This window comes from Branchiostoma belcheri, unplaced genomic scaffold, assembly GCF_001625305.1.
Source record: "Branchiostoma belcheri isolate BF01 breed outbred unplaced genomic scaffold, Haploidv18h27 scaffold27, whole genome shotgun sequence".
NCBI lineage: Eukaryota > Metazoa > Chordata > Leptocardii > Amphioxiformes > Branchiostomatidae > Branchiostoma > Branchiostoma belcheri.
In genome coordinates this window covers 1,742,511-1,770,262 of record NW_017803876.1, presented here as the reverse complement: position 1 = coordinate 1,770,262, position 27,752 = coordinate 1,742,511, and the positions used below count along the sequence as shown (strand labels likewise).

The window sequence follows — 27,752 nt, the reverse complement described above, 5'->3', positions numbered from 1 at the left end:
AATTGATCTATTTTGATGGCGACACATATCTGGGTGGTTACGCTGTCCGTGTATAGTCCCGGCGCACGACAACCTATTGTTTCCCGCCAAACTCGATCCTCTGAAGTCAGACGGACGGATTTCTTCTTCGCTATTTGGCGTTATCCAAAGTAAACAGGCGTTTATAGAAGGGTTGTCAGGCAGGTCACCCGAAGCACAGGCTTTGTTTTGTTAGTTTGGCGGGGGTTGCATTGTTAACACGGCCGGACCACAAAACGGTAAGCTTGTCACAACATTCAGCAAACTTTTACTCTTGTTCTACACTGACAGTAGTCCGCCCTGTGACAGGGGGTACGGGCAGAGGGTACTATGTACAACCGTTGCAGTCCTAGTGTCACAGTCTGGACCGTTTTACCGTTTAGATACCGCGGCTTGTAAACAAAACTTGTCTGATCCCTCCGAGTGGGATTTGAGCATGTAGGACATACAGGCTGAATGAAGATTAGTGCCGACAAACAGGCAGAGGATTTGACACAGTGAATATATTCTAGCACATGTATAGCGAAATGACTGTCTACAAATTTATGGCGACTGTACTCGTAACCACCCCGAGATGTTTATGTACGTCAATCGAATAGCGTTTCAAAATTATTTGAAAAGTCTCTAACTGTGAATTGGGACCCTTAAGGTGTGACGTATTTATATACGTTATCCGTAAAGCCACTGTCGTACAGCAGTCAGCTATGTTACTATTCCGTCTGAGACAATTGTATTTACGGTTGCTAACACTTTTTGGCCAGCACTTCGTAAAGAAAACATTCATATTTGCTATATTTGACAGCTGTGCAATCTACTTTCAATGAAGAGTATGTATATTATACAGTATATGTAAGTTTGTATCTCATTTGTTCAACAGCGCCTTATTTTGAGAAAAAAATATCGGTCACCACACACTGCATGCGCAAATGTCCTCGACCGGGACGTGTTGTGAGAAAGATCTCTCTTATGCTGTTCCTTTGGTGAATGCAGCGTTTTTCTTTGACATTGTGTGGTGAAGTGTGGGAGGGCCTGGGGTGTAACGGTACACCGTGTTAGTCCGTTAGCGACAATCGGTGATACAGGCGGGGATGAATGGGCAGTCTAGAGGCTCGGCTTGGTTTTCTACTCACGGTCTGAGTTACGTAACGGAGCAAGTGTCAAGTATACATTATCATAACCCTGAAGAGGTGCTGTCTGACAGGAGAGAGCGAAACCCCGGGCAACAGAAATATATATCAAACATGAAATTAGTCATGAAATTAGAACTACTTGCGACAGGCTCAAAGCTAAACTCAACAAAAACTTTGTCGTCTTGAAATCACCATCGTTCCAAACATGATACCTTGAGTACTTCTGTTCCTAGAGAAAATAAACAGTGATCAGACTTTGAGGCAAACGTTGAGCCGTGACTTTGGTGCAATTTAAACAATTTATTGCTGAATAATATCCTGGTGGTGTGACTATCACGCCTTGTTAAGAAATGATTATTTGATGATTTGTCAACTACTCTATACTCTCTACTCTATGTCTATATAACACACATAGGTATGAGCTTTGTTCAACAAACACGTCAGGACGCATATGACGTCACGTGTAGAAACATTTGACGTCATGACGCCGCAACAAACTTCATTAGAACAGGACAAATGTCAGAGGAATACTGAGGAACTTGATTGCAAGTTCTTGCTGGGAGGCTAATTGCGTACGCGTACCATGAAAATAAAAGGAAGGAAAATGGATAACAATATAGCATGTGACTAGTCTAAATTTTGACCCTTAAGTGTAACTTATTGGGTTCGACTTTTTTCCGATAATATAAGAATGTAACGTTTCTTTACACCCCTATCAGTCATTCCTGTTTAATTAGGTCAATAGTCACATCACGCGCGAGGAACACAGGTAAGTCGATGTAAATGTGTTACTGAAATATAGAACTTGAGTCTGTCTTCACCCTAAAATTACCCAGTTGAAGCTGTATAATGTCGACTCCAAGCCAATCGGCACTTGTCCAAATAAAACTGTTTGTGACTGTTAGTTTACCATTTCAGATAACAGGAAGACCCGTCGGCGCAGTACGTGACTTCTCATCGCAGCCACTCGGCGGAGTTGTTGACTCGAGGCTTACAGTTCAGCGCCCCTGAAAGGCGGGATCCGATTAGCCGTTTTGACGCGGGAAGAAGGCGTGTGTAGACTGACAACATAACCTGTGGGACGTTAGTAAATAATCCCCGGCACCGCACACCGCTCCCTGACGACACAACACAAGTGGGGCCTTGGAGGCAGGGCTGCTTCAGTGCGAGGTCTCTCCGTACAAGTCATCGCGTGTAGCACCAATTACCAACATGAGCGGACGGGGAAGCGGTCCTGGTGGAGGCTTGCTGACGTGAGTAGCATCACATCAATGATGTAGGGATAATTATATAGGGTTTATATATTATGCTATATACATGTAGTGTCTCTGATCGCGTTAACTGCACTAGAAGCCCTCACGTGTAACAGGTGTAAGGCATGTTTCGTACGTTGCTTCAGATATATAAGGAGCCGTACACACCTAGCCTCTACCAGGCTTATGAAGCGACAAACTGTATACTCCTTTGGCAGACCAAATCCCCGTGTGTTATCTGTGGATTCGGCCAATTTCAACCCTTTTCATTCGCTTTCCAAGCCGAGTAGAGGTCAGTACGTACTCCAGGCGCTGTTAGTGTGTGTTCTTCAGTTTTCGGTCCCTTTGCTAGTCCAATGTACAATATACTACCGAGTATCGGTAGACTAGAAACATTTGTGACTTTTAAGAACAGTTCTATTCTAATGTTCAGACTTGTTACCAGCCCAATTGACATCAGACAAACAGACACCCGTCGCTGACCTTGTTTCAATGACACATTCTTGTGTGACTACTACTTCTAAAGTTTCTGATTACTCTGAAAGATATATGGGGATTACTTTGACTGCAATAATTGGGGCTTTGAAAAAAATAAATGAGGCTTTAAGTTCTATTCTACGTAAGGATATTCTATATCATATAATCCCAGTTAGAGTCAATTCAGATGTCTTGATAACAATATTTGGCGGTTGTTAACCGCCTTGGGGGGAAAACAAATAGCGTCTCGAGATGCGTGAAAGACAAGGGAGGGTTCGACTTGGACCCCCGTTTGACAAACAGAAGTACAAGTACCGGTCTGGATAAATAGTGACAAAAATATGCGGGAATTGTTGGAATGATGACACGTAATACAAAAACTAGACGTTTTTTTTTGTTAAATGCTTACGATTTCATAATGCTGTTGACTTGTTAAAATATATATCTCTAATCAATGTATCAGTACCTTATATGAGTTTGATTTGATTTGATTTGATTTATTAGGCTGTATGACATACAACCAGGAGGCCTGGTAACAGGACAATATACAACACAAGACAGGAACTTAACAGAGGTAGCTTTCACGTGGGTTATTAGTACAAATTTAGTCTGTGGGTTTTTAGTACAAGCTTTTCTCCCAGCTTCCTAGGATCCCCTGTAATGGTGAAATCAAATGACTGTAGTGTCTCTTACAAGTAAGTGGTAATTTTTAACGGGACGACAATGGGTTGACTGAGGTAACGACTCCGCCGTGGGAGGTGTTATCGCTGCCCGTTGATATGACGTTGTTAGGGATGCTTCAGGCATGAGTGTCAAGGGCGCAAGGTTATCTAGGTAGATCGTGTGGGAGTCTCTAACGTAACCTAGGATCCCCTAGCACTAACGTTACAACAGAGTAGTAGCGTTACGTTGTACCATTTTTATTTGTACTGTCGAACTGGTGCCGTTTATGTTGCATGGAGAGTATCAAACGTTATCTAGCTGTAACGTTACAAGAGACCATTTTATTTGTACCGTTAGCGCTGATGCAGTTGAGTTGCATGAGGAATTTCTAACGTTACCTAGCACTAACGCTACTTCAGACCATTTTATTTGTACTGTTCGAATCGATGCGGTTTGGGTTACATGAGGTGTTTCTAACGTTACTTAGCGGTACGTTACTTAGCGGTAACGTTACATCTTAACATTTTATTTGTACTATTAGAACTGATGCAGTTTAGGTTAACGTTACATGAGGAATTTCTCTAACGTTACCTAGCACTAACGGTACTTCAGGCCAATTTATTTGTACTGTTAGAACTGATACAGTTTGGGTTACATGAGGTGTTTCTAACGTTACTTAGCGGTAACGTTACAGCCTAGCATTCTATTTGTACTGTTAGGACTGATGTAATTTGGTTGCAACTATATGTTTCTTTCTCTTGCCATTTTCTTGGCATGACTGCGTTCAGTATTGTGTAATAGAAACTCTTCTGATAGTTAAGTTAATGGAACTTCAAAGTCCACCCTGTAAGATAGAATCCATAGAATACAATAACAAATGGATTATACCTAAGCCGTCCGTGTGCTGTGACCCTGGTTGCCGATAGCGTCAGTATAGTAGAGCCTCTAGACGTGTTTTTGTATCAACGAAACCCATTGTCGACTGTACCTCCTCAGAGTATAGATCTAATAGCCACTGTTATATACATGAAACCCCGGAACTGTCGGGGGAAAGCAAGCAATAGTGGCCGATCAAAATACCACTTATATTGCACAAACACCCGGCCTGCCATCGGCGCATAAAGGGGACCAGGTGGCCGGTACCTTGAACCGCTCCCCCGAGTAAGTGTTCTACAAACAACGGCGTTACTAATCGCTTTGATAAGTAAAGAATTCTGCAGGGTTACGGCAACAGCACCGCGATCGTTAGAACGCCATTTGGTGTTGTTGGGTGGATTTAAACAAATGACACACCTGAAAGGAGGCCAGGTGTATAGGGCATTGTTACCCGGACAACGGACAAGGGAAGGTATTTAGTTCTGAACAAAGGGGCTTTAGGTTTGTAGCCATGCTTTATCGTGTTTACATGTAGGTGTGTTTTTATTGAGAGTACAGTTACCAGTTGGCTTACGAAGTGTTCAGAAACACTGCTGCAATATGCAAGAATTGCATATGGCGTTTGCCTCTCGAAGTCCATTCCACAGACACGCGTACTTTCGCTTCTTTAAATTTTATCACACGTGGATAGACAGATGACACAAACTGTCTGATTTCTTTGACAAACGGCTTATCCAATTGAATAATTTGTGGCATAACAGCCGTGCCCCTGCATTCTTGTAGTGTTACCTTTAATTCATCAGAGTTCCGGTTTGGTACTCGTATGAAACGAGGGCGGGATAGAGTTTTCAGGATTGCTGGTCACATATACCTTTCGTGATTAAGAAAGTACGTAGGGCCAGTAGCGTAATGGATAACGCGTCTGACTTCGGATCAGAAGATTGCAGGTTCGAATCCTGTCTGGCTCGGTCGTCACACGTTTTTGTTTTGTGTATTACAACCGTAACATTTGTATTCATATTTTCGCAACCTTCGAATATCAATATGCAACTTCAGATTGACAATTTACAATGCAGGAAACATGACTTTTTTTTCAACAATCACCCAGCCAAGCACCTCACTTCAACCAATTGCAAGCCACCACTGCACCCCTTCCTCTCGATAAGTGTACTGGGTTCTGTTACCTGTTAGTAATCTCCAAGCAGATCTTTTGGCAGTATCCATTGGCCAGTTACCCAAGGGTGGCAAAATGGTAACTGTCTGGCTAATGGATACAGCCTGGCCAATTTGATACTGTTTTGCAGCCACCAACAGATCTGCTTGGAGAATACCTGCAAGGGTTATCTTTACGCCTGATACGTCGTTACCATTCGAAAGTGTCCAGATGATGCATAAATCACTAACCAAACGGTAAACATCTATCATGACAGTCAACAAATCATCCCAATAGACAGAAGAGGTGTTTATGAAGCAAATACACTAGTAAAGATTAGTCGGGTTAAGCAACCACTATCCGCGTAATAGATGAACCTAAAACAAATGAAACATCGTTCTATTGGGTAGAAATTAAAGGTCAAGTGGTGGGAAAGAGGTAGTCTCCACCAGACTTTTGCGGGGTGAATAAATCGTAGAAATCGACCTAAAAGGGTATTAATTGGCCAGGCCCTGGAGCTTCTCTGGCTGGCTACCTTCTCTGGCCAATTAATACCCTTTTAGGCCGATTTCTACGATTTATTCACCCCGCAAAAGAAGTCTGGTGGAGACTACGTTCAATACGCCACCTTAGGATCTGCTTGGAGATTACCCGTGGATATGTGCTGACAGACCGTGAGACAGGGAGATTACACGGACACATGACCCGGGCTCATACTCCTGGCTCCACTCCGGACTGTAGGGAGATGTCACGGATAATTCCGGACATGGGAACAGAAAGCCGGGGATCAACTGATAAGTACTCGTGCGATACTCTCCAAGAAGAGGTTTAGGCGGCGGCCTATTTTTTTACATGTTTTTTTAGGCGTTTTTTTTTTAAATCCGGTCGGCTTTCTTTTCTGTACTGGAATTTTTTTTTTTACTCTAGTCCAAAGGTAACTGTCGGGCAAATGGATACTTCTTGGCCAATTCGATATTGTCTTTGTAGCCACAAAAAGATCTGCTTGGAGATTACCCGTGCAGCAAAAGCAAATAAACTAGAATTCCAATACAGCCTGCAGTCTGTGTTGCAGTATCATAACTTTATATCCGTCTATTCCACTTAACAGTTGTGGGCACAGTTGCTTTTTATATCCCTTTACAGTGTTTGCACAACAAAGATTACTGCACAGGTCAATGCATTCCACGAATGTAGATGTCTACCTGTAACAGCGCTCCTTGTGATTTTAAATGGAACTGCAGTGAGAACCACGTTTGTTTACAAGTTGATGCCAGAACTTTTCATTGTTTGACAGCGGGACAGAATAGCATACTTCGGCACCTTAGCAAAATGGCTAGTGAACACGATCGCCCGTTTGCCATGCATGAGCGGGAATATGCTTTGACAGAGCTGTTCTTGAAATTAGTTTCTAATGAAGTTTCTTCCCGAGAAACCACGCACCTTTATGTACACATTACAGCCACTCAGTCACTGTAGTGTAACTTCCTTCAGCTATTGTTACTGACCTAATTCGTCTTGGGTGGACATTTGAGCTTGTATTTATCTATGTCAACAATTTGCAGTACTTGTTCGAACATCCACTGAGTTGACCCAACACCTGTTTGCTGCCAAAGCAGATGTTTAACGCTGGGTTTTTAACCTACCTCATCTGTCTTGAAAAGGACACCGACAAAAGAGAACTTGGCAGACAAGACAAGCACAATGTACGGCAGGGCCGATGTGACACCTGCATGGTGATCGGAGCCGTAATTGTCCTGATTAAGCAGGCATGTTGTCATGAAAGCTCACGTTCCGCTCACGGCTCGCTGGGGGGCGAGTATTGTTCCCCCTCGTTTAGGTCCTGCCTGTGGCCAACTGGTGTCCACAATGCCTTCTATACCCTTTGTCGCCGTTTCCATGGCTCGAAATCAGATTAGTCTGTATTAATCACGTAGCAGCCACAGATCAAGCTTCAAACGGCGACTCCCATAAACGGCAAAGCGGTCGGACAACCCCAGGCGTACGGTGTAGACCAGACATCAGTCCCGGCAAACTTGGCTGACTGAAACGTAAACGGAAGCATATTGTGTCAGTTTGTGGACAAAACAATATTTCAGATAAAAATCTTACGACCAAGGTCTGTGCTGCCCCTGTGACCTTAAGATGGAGGGCAGGAGTGGACTGGACGTCTTTCGCAGGTGAGCTTTCATACGTGCGGTTTTCGCTCTCTCAGACATGTGGTGTTCGGAAGAGTTTCTAATTGAGACGTTAGGGCCAAAATCAGTTGCCTCGTTACCTGTTGCCTGGAAATTAAATGACGTTAAACTTCATGGGCGTACTAAATTGCCAAAAGACGTAGGAAACAAGCCGTAGATGTCTTCATATAGGATAGTGCTTACCGTGATATACATTTGCCTATCTGTTACTACTTTGTCAATGCTGATCTTTTTGTGTGGATCATTTAGTCAAGTCACACACGACAAATGCCTTTTTGAGAGTTTGTCACGGTATACATAGTTGTTAAAAGTTCGCAAACTTTGTTATATTATGTTGGCCAGACTCTGTAAATACTGTCGATAAAAAAATAACTAAACGCACCGTAGCATGAGTGATTTTCACTCATTGCACATACCAATAATTTACGTATAGAATTATGTTATTTTCCTCTTGTCTGTGCATAGATACGCCGTCGTCTACCTTTTTAAACACTTCAGTGAAGTAGCTCTCACGCATGGTTACATGCATTCCCGGACAATGCGGCAGACGGCACAGATTCATGTCTTTCCCACCTGCATTTAGTCTTTCCTTTTAGTGGCGGATCGTAAGTAAGAATGATTCCCGGAGCTCACAGGGCCGGCTTATACTAGTATTACCTTTGGGGCGTCCTATGTCCAATGTTAAAGCCTGTATACTGTACCATGGGGTTACCTATATGCATTTGTCGTTTACTGTGACATCCGTTTGTTGCGTTCATTTCTCACCAGTTCTTTCAGTTTTCGGCAGCCCTCGCATCCTCCCCTTGCAACATACAATCATGTAACACTGAGTAATGCCCTAGAGGTCACTCCGTATTTCTTTTTCACACAGACAAGACTCCGCATAAACTCAATCCACGTCACCATTCTTGCCCCCTGAGCACATGTTTATTTTGTATTTTACCCATCGATGCGTGAATACACAATAGCATTCGCGTGTCTGTTGTGTTATTTGGCAGAAAGGTCAGTGGTATTAAAAAGGTTTTCAAAATGGCCCTCTTGCGTGTCACCCGTGCGTTATGGTGTATATAACACACAAATAGCGCAGCATTTCCTGAAGACTAAGTGGTTTATCAACAATTAGACCTGAGGCAAGGTCCTGTTTACGTAGATTATTTTCTATCACCATTTATGAAAGATACATCCGCTCACTTTGACATAAAGAGTAAGAACTAGGTCGTAATGTTGACTACTCTTGCGATATGTTCCCATTACCAATATCGATAAGGAGAATAAGATAAAATGACATAGAAGGAGTGTAAAAAAATTCCTATATCCTATGTTCCACCAACCGGAAGTAAGATAAAATGATCAGATGTATGCTAGTTTGCGTACATCTTGGGTCACTGAATGTGAGTCAGTGATATGGACTTAATAAGTCGAACTTGTTGCTCACAATATTTCACCCAGCCCGTACTGTTGTACTGACACGTGTGTGACAGCGCACGTAACGCATCCACATTGGTTGCTAGGAGAGCCAGGGTAGCGGGTAGAGCCTAACACATCGGGTCAATTGAAGGTGGACTTTCTGCGAAGCAGGACAAGACTACGGTACAACCTGCTCGGGAGTGATCGCGAGTAGACATCATCATGTGGGGACTTCTTAGGAGAATGGCGGAGGAGGAGGCGGACGAGGAAGACGACGAAGAGGAGGCGCCTGAGAACGTCAACAGTGACCAGGCCGCTTCTCCGGAGATAAAAGTTGCAACACCGGCGTCGGAAGACGGTCGCGACAGCGCTGGTACCATGTCAGCGGCGGGGACAAAAACCCCAGATAACTCGACTTCACCATCGCCCAAACCAATCGACAGTTCGGGCACGAAAACTCCCGACAGTGTAAAGGAAGAAACTCCAAAGTCTCCTAGGAAACCTACACCGCCCACAGGCCCGAGTAAGTGGAAAATGAGACTAGCGGAGACTGAAGACGAGCCTGAGAGTGCTCCGCCGTCAGACGGGAGCGGGAAGGACTCACCGACGGTGGCGGACGGGCGGGCGTCGGCCACGAAGACCCGACCAAGACTGGTAGCCCGGCCGCGGTCCAAACTCGGCAACATGATTCTCAAGAAACTGTTTTCTCCTAAAGGGTTTGTATTCTTGCTGTGGTGTTATTTTCACTATTCTACAGGACAATATTTTCACTAGTGAGGCAGCAAAAATATGCTGATACTATTTGACCCTAGCTGCAGCATTCTTTGAGCTTTGTTCCACCAAATTGATAGCCTGGGTACCACCCCGGTTACGTCCGCTCCTATAGTCGCTAATCAGGATGGTACACAGGCTAACAAAATGAAGGGGCTACCGGGCTACCGTATGATTATTAAAACAATCCCCCGATGTGGCACAAATTTGTGACCAGTATGATGATCGGATATATTTTAATTTTCAGACGTGATTTATCTGTTGTTCCCACGGTTCGTCTCCATACAGTTGCAGGACAATAGGGCAGACGTCGTCCGTCATGTTTCTAGACGGTTTTTATGACCCCAACCGTTATACGATGACAGACACCTGTTTCTATAGAGAGGTACATGCATCGTGAAACCTTGAAACTGAGCTGTTAAAAGATTCCTTGATTACCAAATCATCACTAACTGAAACTCGTTTGGTGCAGTTAAACCAAAGCAGGTATCCTTGTTTTGTTCTTATATTCGGCTGCACTATTGGTTTCATGTTTGGCGTGGATGTCTACCATAGAGATGGTCCTAGCGATAGACGTTTAGTGTATGAAAGGCGCCACCTTGCGACATACAGTGCATAGCAACAGTGTCTTTGTCGATGTGGTATCTATGTTCCCAGCTAGCATTTATAGGACTCGGATAACTAAGTTCATATGCATTGATAAATAACATTGTACTTATGGAGATAGTATAAAGCTATTTACAAACATAAATCACTGGTACGTCGAAATTTGTACTAGACCTTCGGTCGTCGGAAGGCTGGCTGGGAAGTTGGTTTGGGTCGCTACGATATGACCTTGCAAAAGTGTGACGTGAGCAGTGCTAGAATAGTTCAAACAGAATTAGTGGCTGACGCGAGGTTACTTGATAGACGTCCCACTAGCTATTTACTACTGCAGGCAGGCATCATGTTTATGATCTATTTACTGACATACAAACCGATACCACTGACTATATGGTGGTCACCAACAATGGTAGAAGCTAGTAAAACAGATCGGGAAATTTATGCCCCTTGTTAAGTTGTCAGGAAAGTACTTTTCGTTGCGTGGAGACATTGGCGTATACACCAATTCAGATTAGATCGTAGCCCAATGATCAGCCTGTAGTCAAACATATTGTGTTCAAGTAAAATAACTTCACTGACATACCCGTCAAGAGAATTGTGCACAATAGACTCGTACCTGTGTTTATAACAGTTGTCAGTTACTAGTACTATAATACCGTGTCTTGCTTTGTGGGACTATGGTACAATGAATGCGTTGTCAGACTACCCACTCACAGGCCAAAAGTTGAGCCTTTGGCAATTAGAGGCTTTCATTGAAGTATATAGCCCCGTGGTTCACTTTGATAGTCAACAATAGCGTCGGATGTGTATGTGTTGTTGAAACGACTCCCTCTTTGTCACATTAGTAGTTAATGCTCCCGGTCATTTACGGTTATTAAGGATACACGGTTACCCTAAAGTCCAGAGCAAGTTTACTTTAGACGCGATAACAGGAGCACGATTTCAATTGCAGCATTATCATCGTTATCATAATCTGTTTTCGTGGTTGGTCAGCCTGGTTGGATGATTTTGGACATAGGACCTTCGCCTCCGGAACTGTCAACAAACTGGGTCGATGTACATAAAGCCTTGAAGTCGCGTCCGTTCCCATTCGCCTTGTGGACGTCTAAAGCCATCCACAAAAGGGCACCTGTAAACGACGTGACGGTCCTGTTGAGGCTTGGCCTTGCCCCAAAACAACTGCACAATCACACTTCTTAACTCACCGGTCATACAGGCTGTTACATGAACCTGCCATACGACTTTCTGTAAACGTCGAGATCAAAAGCAGGTGTTTGTTTTTGGTTGAAACCCGGGTCATGGTTCTGCTCTCCAAGCAGAGGTTTGGGTTTTGGCTTATTTTTGGCGTGTTTTAGGCTTTTTTTTATCGGGGTTTCTTTTTTGCATTGGGATTTTCTTTCTCGCCAAACGTAAAAAGTCTAAAAACACGCCAAAAATAAGCCAAAGCCAAACCTCTGCTTGGGTTTTGGTCATGTTTTGGTCATGGTGGCCCTGCCGATCTTCACCCTGCGTTAGGGGGCGCCACGCTGGCTGTGTAGGCGGGGTGAGAACAGGTGACGAATCGGACTCCTCGGCATTTTGATCCGTCTATACGTTCTGACTGTTATGGGGGATTAGCCGTGACGCTCATTGTTACAAGTACCTTCTGTTTACGTGAGACCGAGAGGTGCGCCATTCGCATTCAGTCTTGCATGGCGAACCACTGAAAAAGTTGCGGATAGAGTTCTGAAAACCGCACGACGGGTCGACGTTGGTCAGTTTTAGACACAATAATGAGCGACCGCCCAGAATCGCGACTGTCTGGGAAGGAGCTGTTTAAGAGGTAAGCCAACGTTTTGATGAATGGATTTCCGGAATTCCCACTCAACGGATTCTGTCCCCCCACTCGCTACCTTCTCTCCTTCTCTAGCTGAAAGAAACTGATACGACACTACAGGTGTTTGTCGCGTCTTTCGTTCAATCCTTTAGCGATGTTGAAGGCAGATGTTTTGGTAGAGCAACTCCTGTATTCAGTGCACGTGTGCTTAATTAAGTATATCACTTCCCTGCCCTTTTCCTGAACTTTAAGAGTCTATGAAAAATCGAGGGAAACTATTTTACACATTATTTGTGCATTGTGCATCTCATGGTGTTGGTCAATATTCATCTGTTGTCAATATTCATCTGTTGTAAAGAAAACATGTTACAGATTATTTGTTCGAAGGTCAACGTAGGGAACAATACCACATCACAGGGTGCAAACTGCAAAGGTATTGCAGCACTCTCGACCTGTCCTTAACGTTTCAGCACAAAATAACCGTATCAGCTGCAAGCACATGCACGGCGCGTTTGGTGCTTAGTCCAATACATTTGAGAGAAAAAAAAAAAGAAGAAGAAAATTGTCTGTTGTATCAAATTGGGTCTCCTGGTGTTGAGCAGTTGTCGGACTGGTAGTTATCAATTGTATAGGAGATCAATCAAAGCAACCGTATAATTTTGAATCTCCAAATAAAGGTTATCTCGGGTAGTGTCCATAGGGACAAGTGTATAACAATACATAACATCAGCGCAAGACAAACACTATCAACTCGCTGTTCTCGTCTGTTAGATAAAGAATTTCTTCTTCCTTAGACTCCGACCTACGCAAAACAGCGACATGTTTGGTTGTTTTACATATAGTGGTCCACAATATGCAATACTATGAATATTCTTAACCATTGTAAGGTCAATTTTCTTCGTAAAAAGGATCATACGAATGTTTATGCACATTCATGATTTGATGTCAAGAGTGACTTATTGGCTTTTTACTCGTCTGAAAACTACAGGCATTATCGACTATAAATCACACAAATTATATACAAACCACGCTGTCAAGAAAATTGTTTGTGTCCTACGAATGGGGTTTTCCAGTTTTGTGTTGACTTTGCGATGTTTGCATAAAAAGTCGTTGCCATTTGACACGGTGTATCAAAACTCTGAAAGACATACACACCGTTCTTGAAATTTGTTTACCTGTTCCAAAGTTTTGTCACCAGAACGAGGCTCCCGCCTCACCTGTGCGCAGAGCCCAGTGCGCAGGGTTTAGTTGCTAGAGACAACATTCCGCGCATTGATATATTTCCGTCTGTCTCCAAGTATTTTCACACAGGAAATTCGCAAAATCTGCGAATCAGATTAATTTTGTCCTTTACCTTATATTGTTTTCCTGAATCTGTGCAGAATTTAGCACTTTCTGTTCGTTTGTTCAAAAGCTATAGGCTGTTTTTCATGCGGACTACTTTCTAGCGTAGTCATGAAGTTGTGTCAAACTGGGTGTTGCGCGGCTTCTTCTGTAAATAAATCTCTGCTGTTCACGTTTGTCAAAAACATCGACCTTTGGCAAACTTGACCCACTCTGGGACAAAGGCAGACAACTTGTTCACTCAGTAGCACGGTAAGCAAACCACGGCACAGTCGGCAGTTACTTCAAGATCCTAGAATTCGCGTTACATGAAAGTTTTTGCGGCCAAATGTGTGTTTTACTTTTGGTAGTCCAAGTATGTTTACAGGTCACTTGTTCTGTTTGGTGTCAAGTCCTTCCGTGCTGCTGTTATGGCGCCGTGTGCCTGTAAGTAGGCATGTGTGCTTCTGTGGGCAAAAAAGATCTTCTAGGGCTGTTCAGAAAGGGCGAGGTTAAAAGTTTAAAAGCATCACTAGTAGAGAAGGTGTAACAACTAGTAGTAGTAGTTGAGAAACTTGGGGGGGGGGCAGTGCTCAAAAAGATGGAAAATATTTACAAAACATTTTATCTTGCCTGAAACTAATCATGAGTTTTGATCAGAAGGTATGTCAGGAATGAATGCAAAACAAGTCCTGCTCACAATATCTCAACTTTTTAGGTACAAACGACTTACTCCGGGGCTGCATTACACAAAGGACAAAACAATCTAAATCAGATTTTCAGAATCTGAATCTCCACACACCCCAAGACAAATGCTACATATTGTTGAAACTTGAAACATTTTTTTTTCATGCTCAAATTCTACCCTTATGCCTGACGTGAAGTTTCCTCATGTCCGTAGGTGTGCCTGCTGCAGTTCAGGTGATTCTGGTACACCTGTGTGTGTGTGTCACCTGTGTGATGTTCACCTTGCAGAGTTTTCAGTGTTGAAAAGTTGAAACACACCTCAGATTATATAAAGGACAGACTTCAGCTCATTGTTTGTGTCACTTTCACATAACTTTAGAGCAGGTAATTGTCCAAGAAGGCCACAATGTTATAGTAACAGTATTATGTATTGAATTGAAAGTGGTCACAGAAGATGACAGAGAGAGTATCAGATTAAGTTTTGACAGTTGACACACTCAAAACTTTCCTGTGTCAAGTATTGAAGTTCATGTACATGTACTGTCACATTTGCATGCACTGTTCACAGCATCTTTGTATGTTTTCTGGCCAGCTGGTTGTTTGTACATAGTATACTTGGATCTGATTTGTTCTCACCCATTACCTACCAGATAGATAATTCTACTTAGGAGTTTAATAAAGGTCATCCTTTGAAGTTCAAGCATAATAATGAAAAGTTGTGTTTTCTGCAGTGCGGCAAAGAAAGTGAAGATGGGGAAGAAGCTGGAGAGAGTGATGAAGGGGGACCGCAGTGCCACCTCGGCCACCTCACATGACACCTCGGATGTAGACGGTACTAAATCTCCTGGTATGGTGTCTTGCCTGGTGTTGGTTCCACGTACACGTTAAGGTTTCTTTTACCTGTGATCGTTTGCAACATGTTTTAATATAGCTTTGCCTTATCAGTACACAAAAATTGGGAAATTGCTAATACACATGTATAACTTATTCATATCATAATTCATCATAGTTCATATCATAATTATGCATTTCTAAAGTGACTGTATTTACTAGTATATGCACAAATAAATTATCTGATAGGTAGTAGTGTGATAAGTGGCTCTGCTATCATTATGTAGATAGGATTTGTACATTATTTGTACAGTATTTGAATTTCATGTGCTTGTTGTTGATTTCAGAGCCGTACAGCTGTACAGGTGATTTTGAAGCGGATTATACAGAACTGTGTAACCGGGCGGGGCTCATGGAGATCCCTAAGGTGGTGCCAAGGCCCCATAGGCCAGGACCACCTCCACCTCCTGACCCTAAGGTACAGCCTTTTACTTAATATGTAAAGTATGTTTGGAGTCCTAACAGAAATTATCAAATCCCAAGCTAATCATTTTCTATAGATTTGAAACCTGTATTCATTAGCCTGGTGTCCAAACCTATCCTAGTTGCCATGTCTATTTTGCCATTTGCCTTAATTGTCTCTAAGTTCGCTGTTTGCGGAGAGGTCAAAAGAGACTAGGTAGTTAAAATAGGTTTGGACACTTATGTATTCATTTCTTTGAAGTGTTTCTGTCTATTTTCTTTGAAGCCAGTATATGGAACATCAAATGTACTAAACTTTTTGCTTTAATTCAAAGTAACCTGAGTGTATAGATATCCAGTCAGCAGACCATCCTAATGATATCCCAGGTTATTAGAGAGTGGCAATTCAATACTAATGTCTAACTGTTGCATTCTCCCCCTGAACAAGTGTGCCACCCCCATGTCCCAAAGAGAGAGTTGTAAAAGTGCTCGTAGCACACGTATGGTAAGTGTGTGGTTGTCACTACTAATAGCAGAACCCTCCCCATAACAGCTCGGTGTAGGTGGCAGTAGCGGTGGGCAAGGTATCCTAACTGCTAGTCATGATAGCATATCCCTACTGAAAACTTCAGTGGCTATAGTCAGCTCTGTATTAGTCTGGTATCCATCCATAATCAGCTACCTGGATCCAAGAATCCATTGCCAATACCTGGACAGGAACCAGGTAGCTGAATATATACGAATACCAGGCTAGCTCTATATTACAAATAAGTCTTGTTCTAGGTAATTCTATAGATGTGTTTCTTCAACATAGCCTACAACATTATAAGGTGTTAACATACCTTCAACAGCGTAAGCAACAGGTGAAGGGTTGAAACTGATAATGGTGTTTTAGAGGTGAAAGGTATGAAACTCATATGGTGTTAAATAATAAGGTGAAGGGTCTTTTTGCTTATAGAGGAATGGTAGAAGAGTGCAGCTACTATCACAAATTGTGGTTAGGTGATCATTGGTGACTACATGTAACCACAGGACTGGTGTTCTTCTGTATGTAAGACTGCTACACTCAACTACCTTTATCGTTTTCAACTTGGTCCTTATGGAAACACAACCACATACAGACAAACCATCGACAAGTGAATTTTGTGAACATGGCAATTGTGCCAATTTCAAGTCAAGATATCTCTTGAAAATTCACCATAAACAACATACAGGTTGCTTAGGGTGTAAATTACTGAGAACAAACCCGACAGGTCCACCACACACTCAACATGTCTTCACAACAACCAGCAAATCGTCTGTAAGAGACAGACCTGCAGCACCATTTTACAACATTACAAAGTATAGAAAGGCTTTCAGATGTGCTGTATTAGAGGAGGTAGTTTTATTAACTGCTGATTTGGTGCAGGAGAAAGTGGAGGAGCCGACATCGCCGGTGCCCTCTGAGCAGGAGGAGCCCCCTCCCACCACCTACACTACCAGCGACAAGTTTGACTACTTCAGACCAAAGGTACAGGTGGAACTGGAGAAACCTGAGGACAAGAAGAGCATGACAGAGGTCTACATAAGAGGTAAATGGGAAGGATTTGGCAGTCTTCTTGTTTGGGCTTGTATGATGCTTATCAGTTGCTTCAAACATCTTGTAAGAGATCAACTTTTTTAGTGAGAATGCAGGGTTTGTCTGTAGGTAGATGAAAGAGTGATACAGTTGTTTGTTGTTTGAAAATGCATCCATGTTGTAAGGCCTGGCTACATCACATGCATTTTTAAATCAGACAATAAATTTCTGTTCCAGGTTGGAAAGTGGACCAGAAGTACATCGACATCTTCAAGCAATGTTTCCCAGCAGCAGACAAGCTGCATACAATCGAGTAAGTGAGAGAATCTGCTAGTGTCATGCAATGTTAAGCATGCCAAGCAGACACAGTTATAGATTTTGAAACTTGTTGCTCTATGCTTTAGATTGGACAGTGATAGGAGATAACCGATTCAGATATATATGACTTCTAAAAGTGAGACAGATTCTGGACGGTTGGTGAGGTCAGACAATAGATTTTTAGTACCAATTGAAGACTGCCACTATGGCAACACTAAATTTGTTCTCATGTAGGACTATGCTATTGCTGACACTTTGACTTTCCCTATTGTCCACAGCTTCTGGAACGTGGGTCTGACAGACAACACTCTGGCTCAGTTTGCAGCAGTTGCTTCACAGTGTCTCAATCTCAGGTAAGGCATTGTTGGTTGACACAGTCCTTAAGTAGATTAGTCTTGTATTTGCTGCATCCTATAGAACTTTGAACTCTTACCACGGTCTGTCACCATTTTCAAAGCTAGTTAGAGTAATACTCCTGATGAGATTTGTCGAGAACCATATGCTCAGCAAATCACCTGCAAAATGTTGAATTGCCAACAGAAAATGAAGTCGTTGTTGTTGTTGTCAAATCTGTGTCCAAGAGTTAATGATGATTGTTGTTATTTACCCCAGGACTGTCAAGCTGGACGGGAACCCTGTGCCAGGGGAAGGTTTTCATCAGCTGATAGGAGAGGACAGCATGTACGAACCAGCTCATATTTTTTTAAATTTACTACCTCATATTCTGTGTTTGTGTACATAGACAGGAAGTGGTCTTCTCTTTGGAGCTTGCGAAGAAGAGAAGTTAAGTGTTCTGCTCATAAGGCATGCTTAAAAAGTTTACTACATTCTGGTTATTCTGGTATTATCATGTGGTAGATTCAGTTGTAAAATCAGTGACCAGCTATGCTGAAGATCCCCACTTGAACACCTGATACATGTACCAGTAATATGATATGGTGTTAGCCAATCATTTTGTATGATATGCTCACCAACCTTTTGCCTATCTGTTGTTGTTCTGTACAGGATTGTGAGCATGTCCCTGAGAAGCTGTAAGATAACAGACAAGGGTGCAGAGCTGATTGGGAAGGCGCTGTCCACAGCCAAGACACGGAACCAGAGTCTGTGTGCCCTCAACCTCAACAGTAACCTCATCACAGATGCAGGGGCCTGCCACATCGCTAATGTGAGTAGACTGCAGTCATGATTGTGCTTCTGCTTAGTAGAAATGGATATCAGTTCTTTTTTTTTATAGAATGGGAAATTAGTTATGAATCTGTCTAGGAAGACATTTTCAGTACAAAATGATTTAGTTTACTTAATGGTTAAAAATTGTTTTATATCATACTGTGGCCATGATAACCTTCGATAATGGTGTTCTGGACCAGGTTGTACATATAGAATACAACACGGGGTATTCCGTATCGCCCGATGTACCAGCCCGACCGAGCGTCGGATCGCCCGATGGCCGAAGGCCGGAGGGAGATCTGATCCGCGGGAGGGCTGGGACCGAGGGTGATGCGGAATACACCGTGTTGTATTTTATTTATGTCATACCCACCCACGAAAACGCGCCTTTCAATGCAAAATGAGCAAAAATTTGGTGTCCCTAATCCCAAAAAACGCAACAACATCAATTCCAACGTCCAAATTTTGCATTCGAATTTTCGGAAGCGTTGCACGCGGTTAGGGCGAAACACGTTCGAATCTTTCTATGGAACATTTGGAAGGGCCGGGCTGTACGCGTTTAGAACCCCCGGGCCGTACCGCTAGTTATCACACGGGCCGGAACACCCGTATCGAACGTAATCGCGGCCCAGGTAGGACATAATTTACGGTATGGCCCGGGCTTCCAAATGTTCCATAGAAAAATTTGAACACATTTCGCCTGAGCCATGTGCGCTGCTTTTGAAAATTTGAATACCGCAGATACGCAGAATCTACTGTACTTGAATGTTTCAGATACGCAGAATCTACTGTACTTGAATGTTTCTAATCTTAGATTCATTTTCCCTTCAATTCCAAGTAAAAGATGATTGTCTACTTTGGAATGACATCTCAATGGCACTGATACACAATTATTATTTCAAAGACCTCCATAATTGTTCTTCCCAGGGTTTGAGGATGAACAGGACACTTTTAGTTCTCTCCATTGCCAACAATGCCATCGGAGATGACGCTGCAAAGAAGTTTGGAGAGGTGAGTTACAAAAGATATTTTTGTATTCTATTAGTTTCACTATATGCTTAACCAGTCTACTTATGATTAAGAAAGTAGACAGCTAATGTAGTGTGCCTTGCTCTGCTAAGGTCTTGCCCAACCAGATCAGTGTTTTTTTGTACAATACAGAGTGGTGACAGGCTCGAGTGATATAGCTTATATTCACGTCACCACTAGACATGCAGTGGTTACATTCTGGTTTGAAAATTCTAGCCAATCAAGTTCTTTGAACAGTGAGTTCTTGACCAATCAGATTGCCTGTCCTTGTCCCCAGGTGCTGTCCAGATTTTCCCTGACCCATGAGGAGGTAGTGGAGAGGAGGAAAGTCCTGTCAGAGAAGGGAGCTCCAGACATCAGAAGATCTGTAAGTATTGATTCATGTTAGACTGTATACCCATCACTGTGCTGAATAGATATTTTGTGCAGGGAAGTTTGAATTCTAGTAATATCTGTTTTTTATTCACACTTGTTTGGTGTAGCTTCAGAGTAGACAAAAGAAAGATAGTTGACCCATGGAAGTACATGCAATCTAAGCTGCCCAATCACCTCTGTGACAACAGACAAGGGTGCAATGGCCTGGTCTCAGACATTGTGTGATTGCAAACTGAATGTATTCTTGGGATAAAATGTTCTGCAACATTCTGCTTACTTGTTACAAAAAAGCCTCAGTCTCAGGTCCTTGACAGCATTTTTTTCTCTCATTTCGACATCAATATTGTATAACAACCTATGATGGCTGACTGTCCCCGTCGTTGTTCCTCCAGCCCATCTCCAGGAGAGCAGAGTCTCGGGACAGACCAGGAAGCCAGAGCAGCCGGTCACAGCTGGACAAGTCCATGGCCAAGTCTGGACGCGCATCTTCTAAAGCAAAGAAGGTCAGATTCCACACCAAGTAGTATTAGCATTCCTTTTCTCTTTTTTCTGCATGGCCGATGACTTAAAACTCTTAGAAGATTTATATTCTATCAAGGATTTTTGTTGTAATACATGTATATAGGAGTGTCATAAATAATTGCATCAGGTTTGTTAATGATTGAATATCAAAGTTCTTTATTCACAACCACTTGCTTACAAGAACCAACATTGCCAAGACTGTAATTTTCATCGGGATGGTTTCATGAATAAAGAACTTTGATATATAGGGATTGTTTGCTAGATTGATAGATAGATTCAATACATATGTATTATATGTACAGCTGCATTACAAGTAGAGACTTGTCTTATTTACAGGACAAAAAGGAAGATGACAAGAAGGGAAAGGGAAAAGATGACAAGTGGAAGAAAGGTGAGATGGCATCAGTCCAAGTTTGTACCTAATGAATATGACTGTTAGCTTTGTTTTAAATCTTAAATCACAGTTTTCTTGGTTCTTTTGAAGAAGTAAAGGTAATGTCATAATTGATAACTTCATGATTCAAGCAATCGCTAACAGGTAATGCATGATGCTTGGCAACTCTGTAATCATGATGAATCAAAATGAGAATATGACTCTAAAAGCATGCTTGTCATCAACTAAAGTGGTAACTACTGAAGTCAAACATTCAACTTGTGCAGATTTCTTGTTCTATCCCCATTTCAAGTTTCCCTGCCTTCTTTTCTATCAAATATCTTACTTTTGATAAGTAAGGGATGTAATTTTATGAAACTTTTGATTCCTCCAATTGTTCTTAAGAATCATTCTGCATTTTTTTTCAACTTATTAACTCAAACAATCACAAACACCCCATCAAAGTAAAATGTCAGCAAAATCAGAGCAGTAAGGAAGAAAAACGAATCTCCCAGCTGGCTATCTATGCCCTCCTCTTTCAAACCTCCTCACCTCTGCTTGGGACCCCAGTTATTTCAGGCTGCCTATGACTTATGTGTTCGTTGTTGTGACTTGTTGTTGCCTGCTGATACGAGCCCTAACCGCCTTAACTCCAGGATCTGCCAATAGTCCGGTATCAGGTTGGGCTGTGCTTTCTTTGGCAAGCATGAGGGTGTGCTTCAGTGTGACGTAATGGTATCAAGGTGCTTTGAGTAGCTTAATCTGTAAAGACACTTAGCTCATCTCAACACAAGTCTGAAAGACTAGTTCTCATGTACTAAGTACTGTAATCATGAGACAAAATACAGACGAAAAGTAGTGGATGCTGCTTGAAACGTCTGGGAGTTTTCAAAATTTGTCCAGTTGCTTGAGTAACAATTCCTTCTCATTACCTGGATGTCTAACCTTCATCGACGTACAGATACAAGTATTTGAGATTTCTAAGAAACTCTTTCAGGCTTGTTTTGAGGTCTGCAATATCAGTGGTAAATTGGTGCATTGTTGTTGTATTGTCCATGTCAAACTAACTTTGTTTCTTTTCATCCTTCCATCCATCCATTCATCCCTCACTCACTCCATCCCACGGACACAACCATAGAGCCACAGCGGGGTGCTTCCAAAGGTTAAACATCGGTGTTGGTTTCTCTGAACTCTCTCTCTTTCCTAATCATGGAATTACTAACCTTTCAATTAACATTACATGGAAAGAATCAGTCAAACCCGTAACTTTGTGTTTGTCGTTCTAACAGCAAATGATTTGATAACCTTACCACTACATGTTTCTGACTTGGACAGGTTTTTTTTAATGATTTTTATTTTTAATCTCCTGCGCTAGAATAGAGCTTTCCACCATGGGGTTTCAAATTGTGCTTTAGAATAACTCATAGAATACTGTAGATCAGTAGTAGCCAAATCAGCCATTTTGCATGCAAGTCATTTTGATCATCTTACATTATGATACATTTCAAAACACATTTTTAAATTTTACTAACATCAGATGTAACAATGCATAGTACAGTTTAATGTTAGGACCTAGACTGTAGAGATGCATGCCTTGTTTAGATGTTCAATTCTTGCATGGATTTTTATTGAAATGTATTTGTATGCTGTTTGTATGCAAGCAAACTCTCTAGGATTTACGTCAGAACTACAAACAGGTATCATTTTGCATGTGGTCACTTGAGCTGAAAGATCTGAATTTTCTAAAAGATTTATGGAAAAGTAACTATGTAAGTGACTGCTAAAATAATTCTGAGGGTTGGAATGAATCTGTTAAAACAAGAAAGATCTTTCAGCTAATGCTGATGTGCACAGTTGTAACAATGCTATTGATAATCCCACAGATTTGAATTAAGAAAAAAATGGTGAACATGCTGAACATTGCATGAGACATTGTTCCAAACAAAACATATCCCTCACTTTTAAGTGCTTTCACAAAGCACAAAAGAACATCACTTCTTGTGCTGAATTGAAATTTGCATGTCATTCCAGTGACAGATACATTTGATGCATGCCTTTGGCCCCATAAACACTTTTCACATACACTGAAAATCTATAGATTAATGTTGGTATAATAAAAACAGATGAGATTATAGCGACACCTCTTCACCACCCCTCACCACCCACGGACTGTTTAACTGATGCCCGTCGGGTAATTGCAGTTGTTTCCCTTGCAGAGACTCTTGGGAAGGCGACCAAGGGTAAAGGTCGGCAGTCAGGCGGCAAGAAGGGCCAGGGAGCCGGGTCGATAACAGAAGCTGAGGTAAGGAGTATAAAGTAGACTGGATTCATTCCTCGAGATAGCCAATGTCTACCACATTGCAGTCGTCCCTCAGTAATACATCTGGAGCCGCATGATTCCCGTTTAGGACTAGATTCAGCCTGTCATGACTGGCAAGTATACAGAGGCTGAAATCTAGTGCTAATGATTCGTGAAAGCACAACACTCAGCTGTTTCTGTAGTGTAAAATCTTTATTATGGGTTCACCACACCACGAAGTGGTGGTGAACCCATATTGCTTTTTCTGATGTTTCTTCTTCTTCTCCTCCTCCTCCTTCTCCTCCTGCCATTTTTTAAATGGATTCAGCTTCTTCATTTTAGGGCCTAAGGTCCTGAAATTTGGTATGGAGGTACAGTGGGCAAATACCCCTAGGCGTTTTTTAAATTTTTGTGATACAGGCTTTTACAATCGTTTTATTTGCATTTTTAGCGGTCCCCATAGGAAAGTACTGTGCGGGGGCGTACGCGCGTGACGTAATAAGAAAGAAATTCGGCGGCATGCCCATATATGGGCATGCAAGCATGAACCTGACGCAGCCTAATCTTTTCTTCTTGCTGATTGGCTGTTGGATTTGATTGGATTAACTCAATTAACACCTGTTCAAAGCCATTCCATTTTGACAGTATGAACTCAAGTGTTTTGGTAGGTACAGCACAGGCCACGAAATACGCATCAATTTTCGAGGGACGTTCTGCGGGAGAGTGCAGGACGCTGTGCGGGACTTCCCTCGGGAGAGTGCGGGACGTCCTCCGGGAGAGTGCGATACGTTCTGCGGGAGAGTGCGGTACGTCCAGCGGGAGAGTGCGGTACGTTTTGCGGGAGCCAGACATTTTGCTCTTCTCTGTTGGAACAACGCAAGTTGGAGGTCAATGACCTGCGCCCGGCGTGTAAACAAGATTGGACAGGGAGCGGCTGTAATATCAAAGGAGCCGGCGGCTTCTGCTAGCCGGGTTGATAGTTAAGTAACATCAAGGTGGTTCAAAAGCAAACCTGATAAAGAAGGAAACCCCGTAGTTAATAGTTGAAAGTCTTGGTGGCTTGAGGCGATCGATACCGCCATGCTGTTTACTTTTTATGACATACAATGCAGTGAGTGATGTGTATCGCACCGAGTTAGCTCGGTTGGAAACGCGCAAGGCGGCAATCCCAGGCATTGCAAGTTCGAACCCCAGTGCATCGGACATAAATATTTTTAGCAATTTAACATTTTTAACAATTTTATAATTTTTAACAATTTTATCAGTTTTAACGATTTTAACAATTCTGCATTTTAACAATTTCAACATTTTTTTTTATTTTCGTTGTTTTGCTTTTAACATTCAAAAACTGATTGTTCTTACTCAAGAATGTCAATAACTTAGAATGTTAGTCTTTTGTATTTTTCCAACATACAAACTAAAATCACTTTGATGTTGTCACAAAAGTATTGAGCTGACAAGAGAGAAGGAGTACGGTACTCTGCCAGTGTGAAGAATCTACAGAGGTATTACCAGTCACTAGTAGCAAGAGATAGACCACATTGAATGATGACGATGAGGACGAATCATATGAAGTACTATCATAGCTAGTACAGAAATTCTACTGCTTTACTTTACTTTCTTTCACTCTGTACATGCAATTAGCTCACTGGCATGATTTTAAAAATAAAGGTTATGATAATCATATTATATGTATAGCTTATTCAATGTATGGCTTCATAGTTTATGTGATTGTTAATAACACCTGCACAGAGCATTTCCATACTGACAGTATGTCTTTATTCAAGTGTTTTGGTAGGTATTTCAAGCTTTTCTGCTCCAGCATTGGAATGCGGGGCATGAACGTTTTTTTTTATTTTGAAAATCAACAGTTTGCATTATGCAATTAAAAATCCTAACCAATAAAGTAGGGAATAGCTATCCAACTGTTGTTTTAGTTGTATGTTACTTCATATTATAGTTATATCAATGTAAATCATTGTTTTCCCTTGTGTTTCTCATTCTTTCCCTGCCATGTCGTAAAATGTGGTGAACCCATCGCTGTATTTGCTCCAAAGCAAATATTGGCCTTTCTAGTTCAGCATCACTTCTTCTAGTGACTGAGAAGAAGAGTGAAGAATGTCTAGAGTCTAGAAGTAATTTACCAGCAGTAGAGTGTGACTTGTCAATGAGTATCCTTTATTGTCAATGTAAAATCTGTAAATTGGAGAATCTGTATTTGAAAATCTGTATTTGAATCTCTATTTTTGCCTTTGACCAAATATGCTGGAATTCACTGACTGCCTTATATGTCAGGAGACACGGGAGCTCCTAAGTCTAAGTAAAATCTGCATTTGGCAATTTTTGTGAAGAATCAGTGGGGACTGTCATTGCCTGTTTCCCACAGACTCCAGACATCCCAGAGATTATTAACCCCCTGCTGGAGGAGGCAGAGAGAGTGGATGGAGAGCTGCTCATCCCAGGCAACAGGGCACTCATCAACCTCAACATCTCCAGTAAGGACACATGTCTGCTTTTCTTTGGATACCTTTTATTATATGCTGTTTCATGCCAATGGTAGCCTGAACTCAAAGATGGTGCATTGTTTCATGTGTTGTGGCTATCTACCCTGTCCTTGGTGCTGAACACCATCCACACACATTAAAACAGACCTGTCCTTGGTGCTGAACACCATCCACACACATTAAAACAGACCTGTCCTTGGTGCTGAACACTATCCAAACACACTAGAACAGGCCTGTCCTTGGTTCTTAACACCATCCACACACATTACAACAGACCTGTCCTTGGAGCTGAACACCATCCCCACAGTCAACACATCTGCTCTTTGTGCTTAACACCATCTACAGTATTCTACACACACTTTTTAACACACTTTGTCACTTGTACCCTAAACTGAATCTAATCCACCCCACCCTGTAGGAAACAGAATAGGAGAAGCCGGCCTGAAGGCCCTGTTGAAGGGGATCCAGTACCAGATCACTCTCACCACGCTGGGATCACGGTCAGGCGGCACTGGGCTCATGAGGCTGTCTGTGCAGGTGAGATCCAGATCCCATATCAGCAGTGAATCAGGAATTTAAACACCATTGATGAATACACATAGTACTAGTTTCTCCTGCTGCTGTCAGACCATAATCAAACATTCTATGATTTCAGAAGTTTTTTCTGATACATGATATGACAACCCTTGCATGAGGTACATAAGAAAATATGTTAAAGATTGTCTACATGTTAGAAATTCCTCCGATGATTGAAAAAGCCCATTTTCATCCCATACTACACACTCTTGTATTGGGTAGATTTGTCGTCTTATGGAACCACTCATTGCCATTCTCTGTATCTTGTACAATTGTTGTGCAATAAAGTTTATATGATATCAATGGCAATTCTCATAATTGTGGCTGATTGTATAGAATTATGATAACACAGGTTTGTGCGCCAGTCATCTGTAGGCTAATCTCTGTTGGTGACCTTCTTTTCCAGAAAAACAACTTCTCGCCAAGCCACGAGCTGTACCTGAAGGTTCAGGAGTTGATGATGACACGAGATCCACTGTACAAACCGCCTTCTAAAACTCCTGATGACGAGTCCACATCACAAGCCACTGGGTCATAGTACGCAGTTCTTGTGCCATGGACTATGTGTATGTAGTTTAAACCATAAAGCAGTTCACATGTTTCTAAAAACAAATCAAGTATTCAGAAGGGCAGTATCATTTTGCAAAATACATAATCTGTTTTGGATACAGATTATATTCATTTTATTGTACAGTTATATGTTCCTCAGAGAAAGTGTATATTTGTTCGTTCTCTATAGATTTTTAAAACTGAAGAGTTAGTATTTCATAAAATGTTACAATTGAGTATGGAAAAGTATATACTGTATTGTTCTCAGACAGTGTATCTTGCCAATTCTTTTTTAATACGAGTGCAATAATGTGAACACTGGAAAACAGTGCAATGGTTATAAACAGTGAAGTATGTTAGCAGTGTTTGGTGTTAGTCTTTGTATACACTGTACATATATAAGGTGTGGCAGTGATTTTAGTACTCCAACACCTCTGCCATGTTTTATGTAAGATAGAAAGGTGTTGTGCTTTTGTATGAACTTTTATTTCATGAATATAGTTTGATTGCACATAAGCTTTCATCTAGTTGCACAGCTTGTTTCAAAAGTTTACAAATTTTTGTAAAAAGATATTTGGTGGATGAAAAACACAGCCAAGCATTACTGGGTCCCGCATGTCTCAAAGCTGGTAGATAGTCTGTTTCTGACGTATGTATGTACATACTGGTACATGTACATTCTGGTAGTATGTATAAATCGACTGAAATTTGAAAAGTGTAAAGTTATCTGAGATTATTTTGGTGTACATAAAATGTTTGTCACAGTTGATACAGTGTTGCTCCATCATGATTTAGAATAAGTCTGGTTTAAAAACCT

The 27,752-nt window shown here is 41.8% G+C and overlaps 1 protein-coding gene and 1 non-coding gene across 12 annotated transcripts; both read left to right on the top strand.

The window, feature by feature from the left end:
• Positions 1-157: 157 nt before the first annotated feature.
• On the top strand, positions 158-27,699 carry LOC109472229 (leucine-rich repeat-containing protein 71-like). 11 transcript variants are annotated; one of them, XM_019771846.1, is made up of 19 exons: positions 158-257; positions 2,067-2,401; positions 15,104-15,219; positions 15,551-15,681; positions 16,114-16,170; positions 17,074-17,236; positions 17,461-17,536; positions 17,820-17,894; positions 18,154-18,222; positions 18,547-18,706; positions 19,636-19,719; positions 20,015-20,104; positions 20,505-20,615; positions 20,971-21,025; positions 22,146-22,169; positions 23,209-23,309; positions 25,693-25,801; positions 26,229-26,347; positions 26,793-27,699. In XM_019771846.1, exons 2-19 carry the CDS (start codon positions 2,361-2,363, stop codon positions 26,922-26,924), a joined length of 1,713 nt encoding a protein of 570 aa, XP_019627405.1. In that variant the 5' UTR covers positions 158-257; positions 2,067-2,360; the 3' UTR covers positions 26,925-27,699. The 11 variants fall into 11 exon arrangements, with proteins under 11 accessions (XP_019627405.1, XP_019627410.1, XP_019627407.1 ...); XM_019771851.1 differs by lacking the exons at positions 158-257; positions 2,067-2,401 and adding an exon at positions 7,261-7,747 and having other exon boundaries at positions 15,104-15,204; XM_019771848.1 differs by lacking the exons at positions 158-257; positions 2,067-2,401 and adding an exon at positions 7,262-7,747.
• On the top strand, positions 5,313-5,385 carry Trnar-ucg. The gene has a single exon. It is a non-coding gene; the product is annotated as a tRNA-Arg (tRNA).
• Positions 27,700-27,752: the final 53 nt, after the last annotated feature.

Excerpts from the sequence above, each read along its gene's own strand:
- LOC109472229 (XM_019771845.1), top strand. The coding sequence starts at position 12,319 with ATGAGCGACCGCCCAGAATCGCGACTGTCTGGGAAGGAGCTGTTTAAG. Across the intron at positions 17,237-17,460 it reads GACAGAGGTCTACATAAGAG|GTTGGAAAGTGGACCAGAAG; the intron begins GTAAATGGGAAG and ends TTTCTGTTCCAG. Across the intron at positions 25,802-26,228 it reads CATCAACCTCAACATCTCCA|GAAACAGAATAGGAGAAGCC; the intron begins GTAAGGACACAT and ends CCCACCCTGTAG.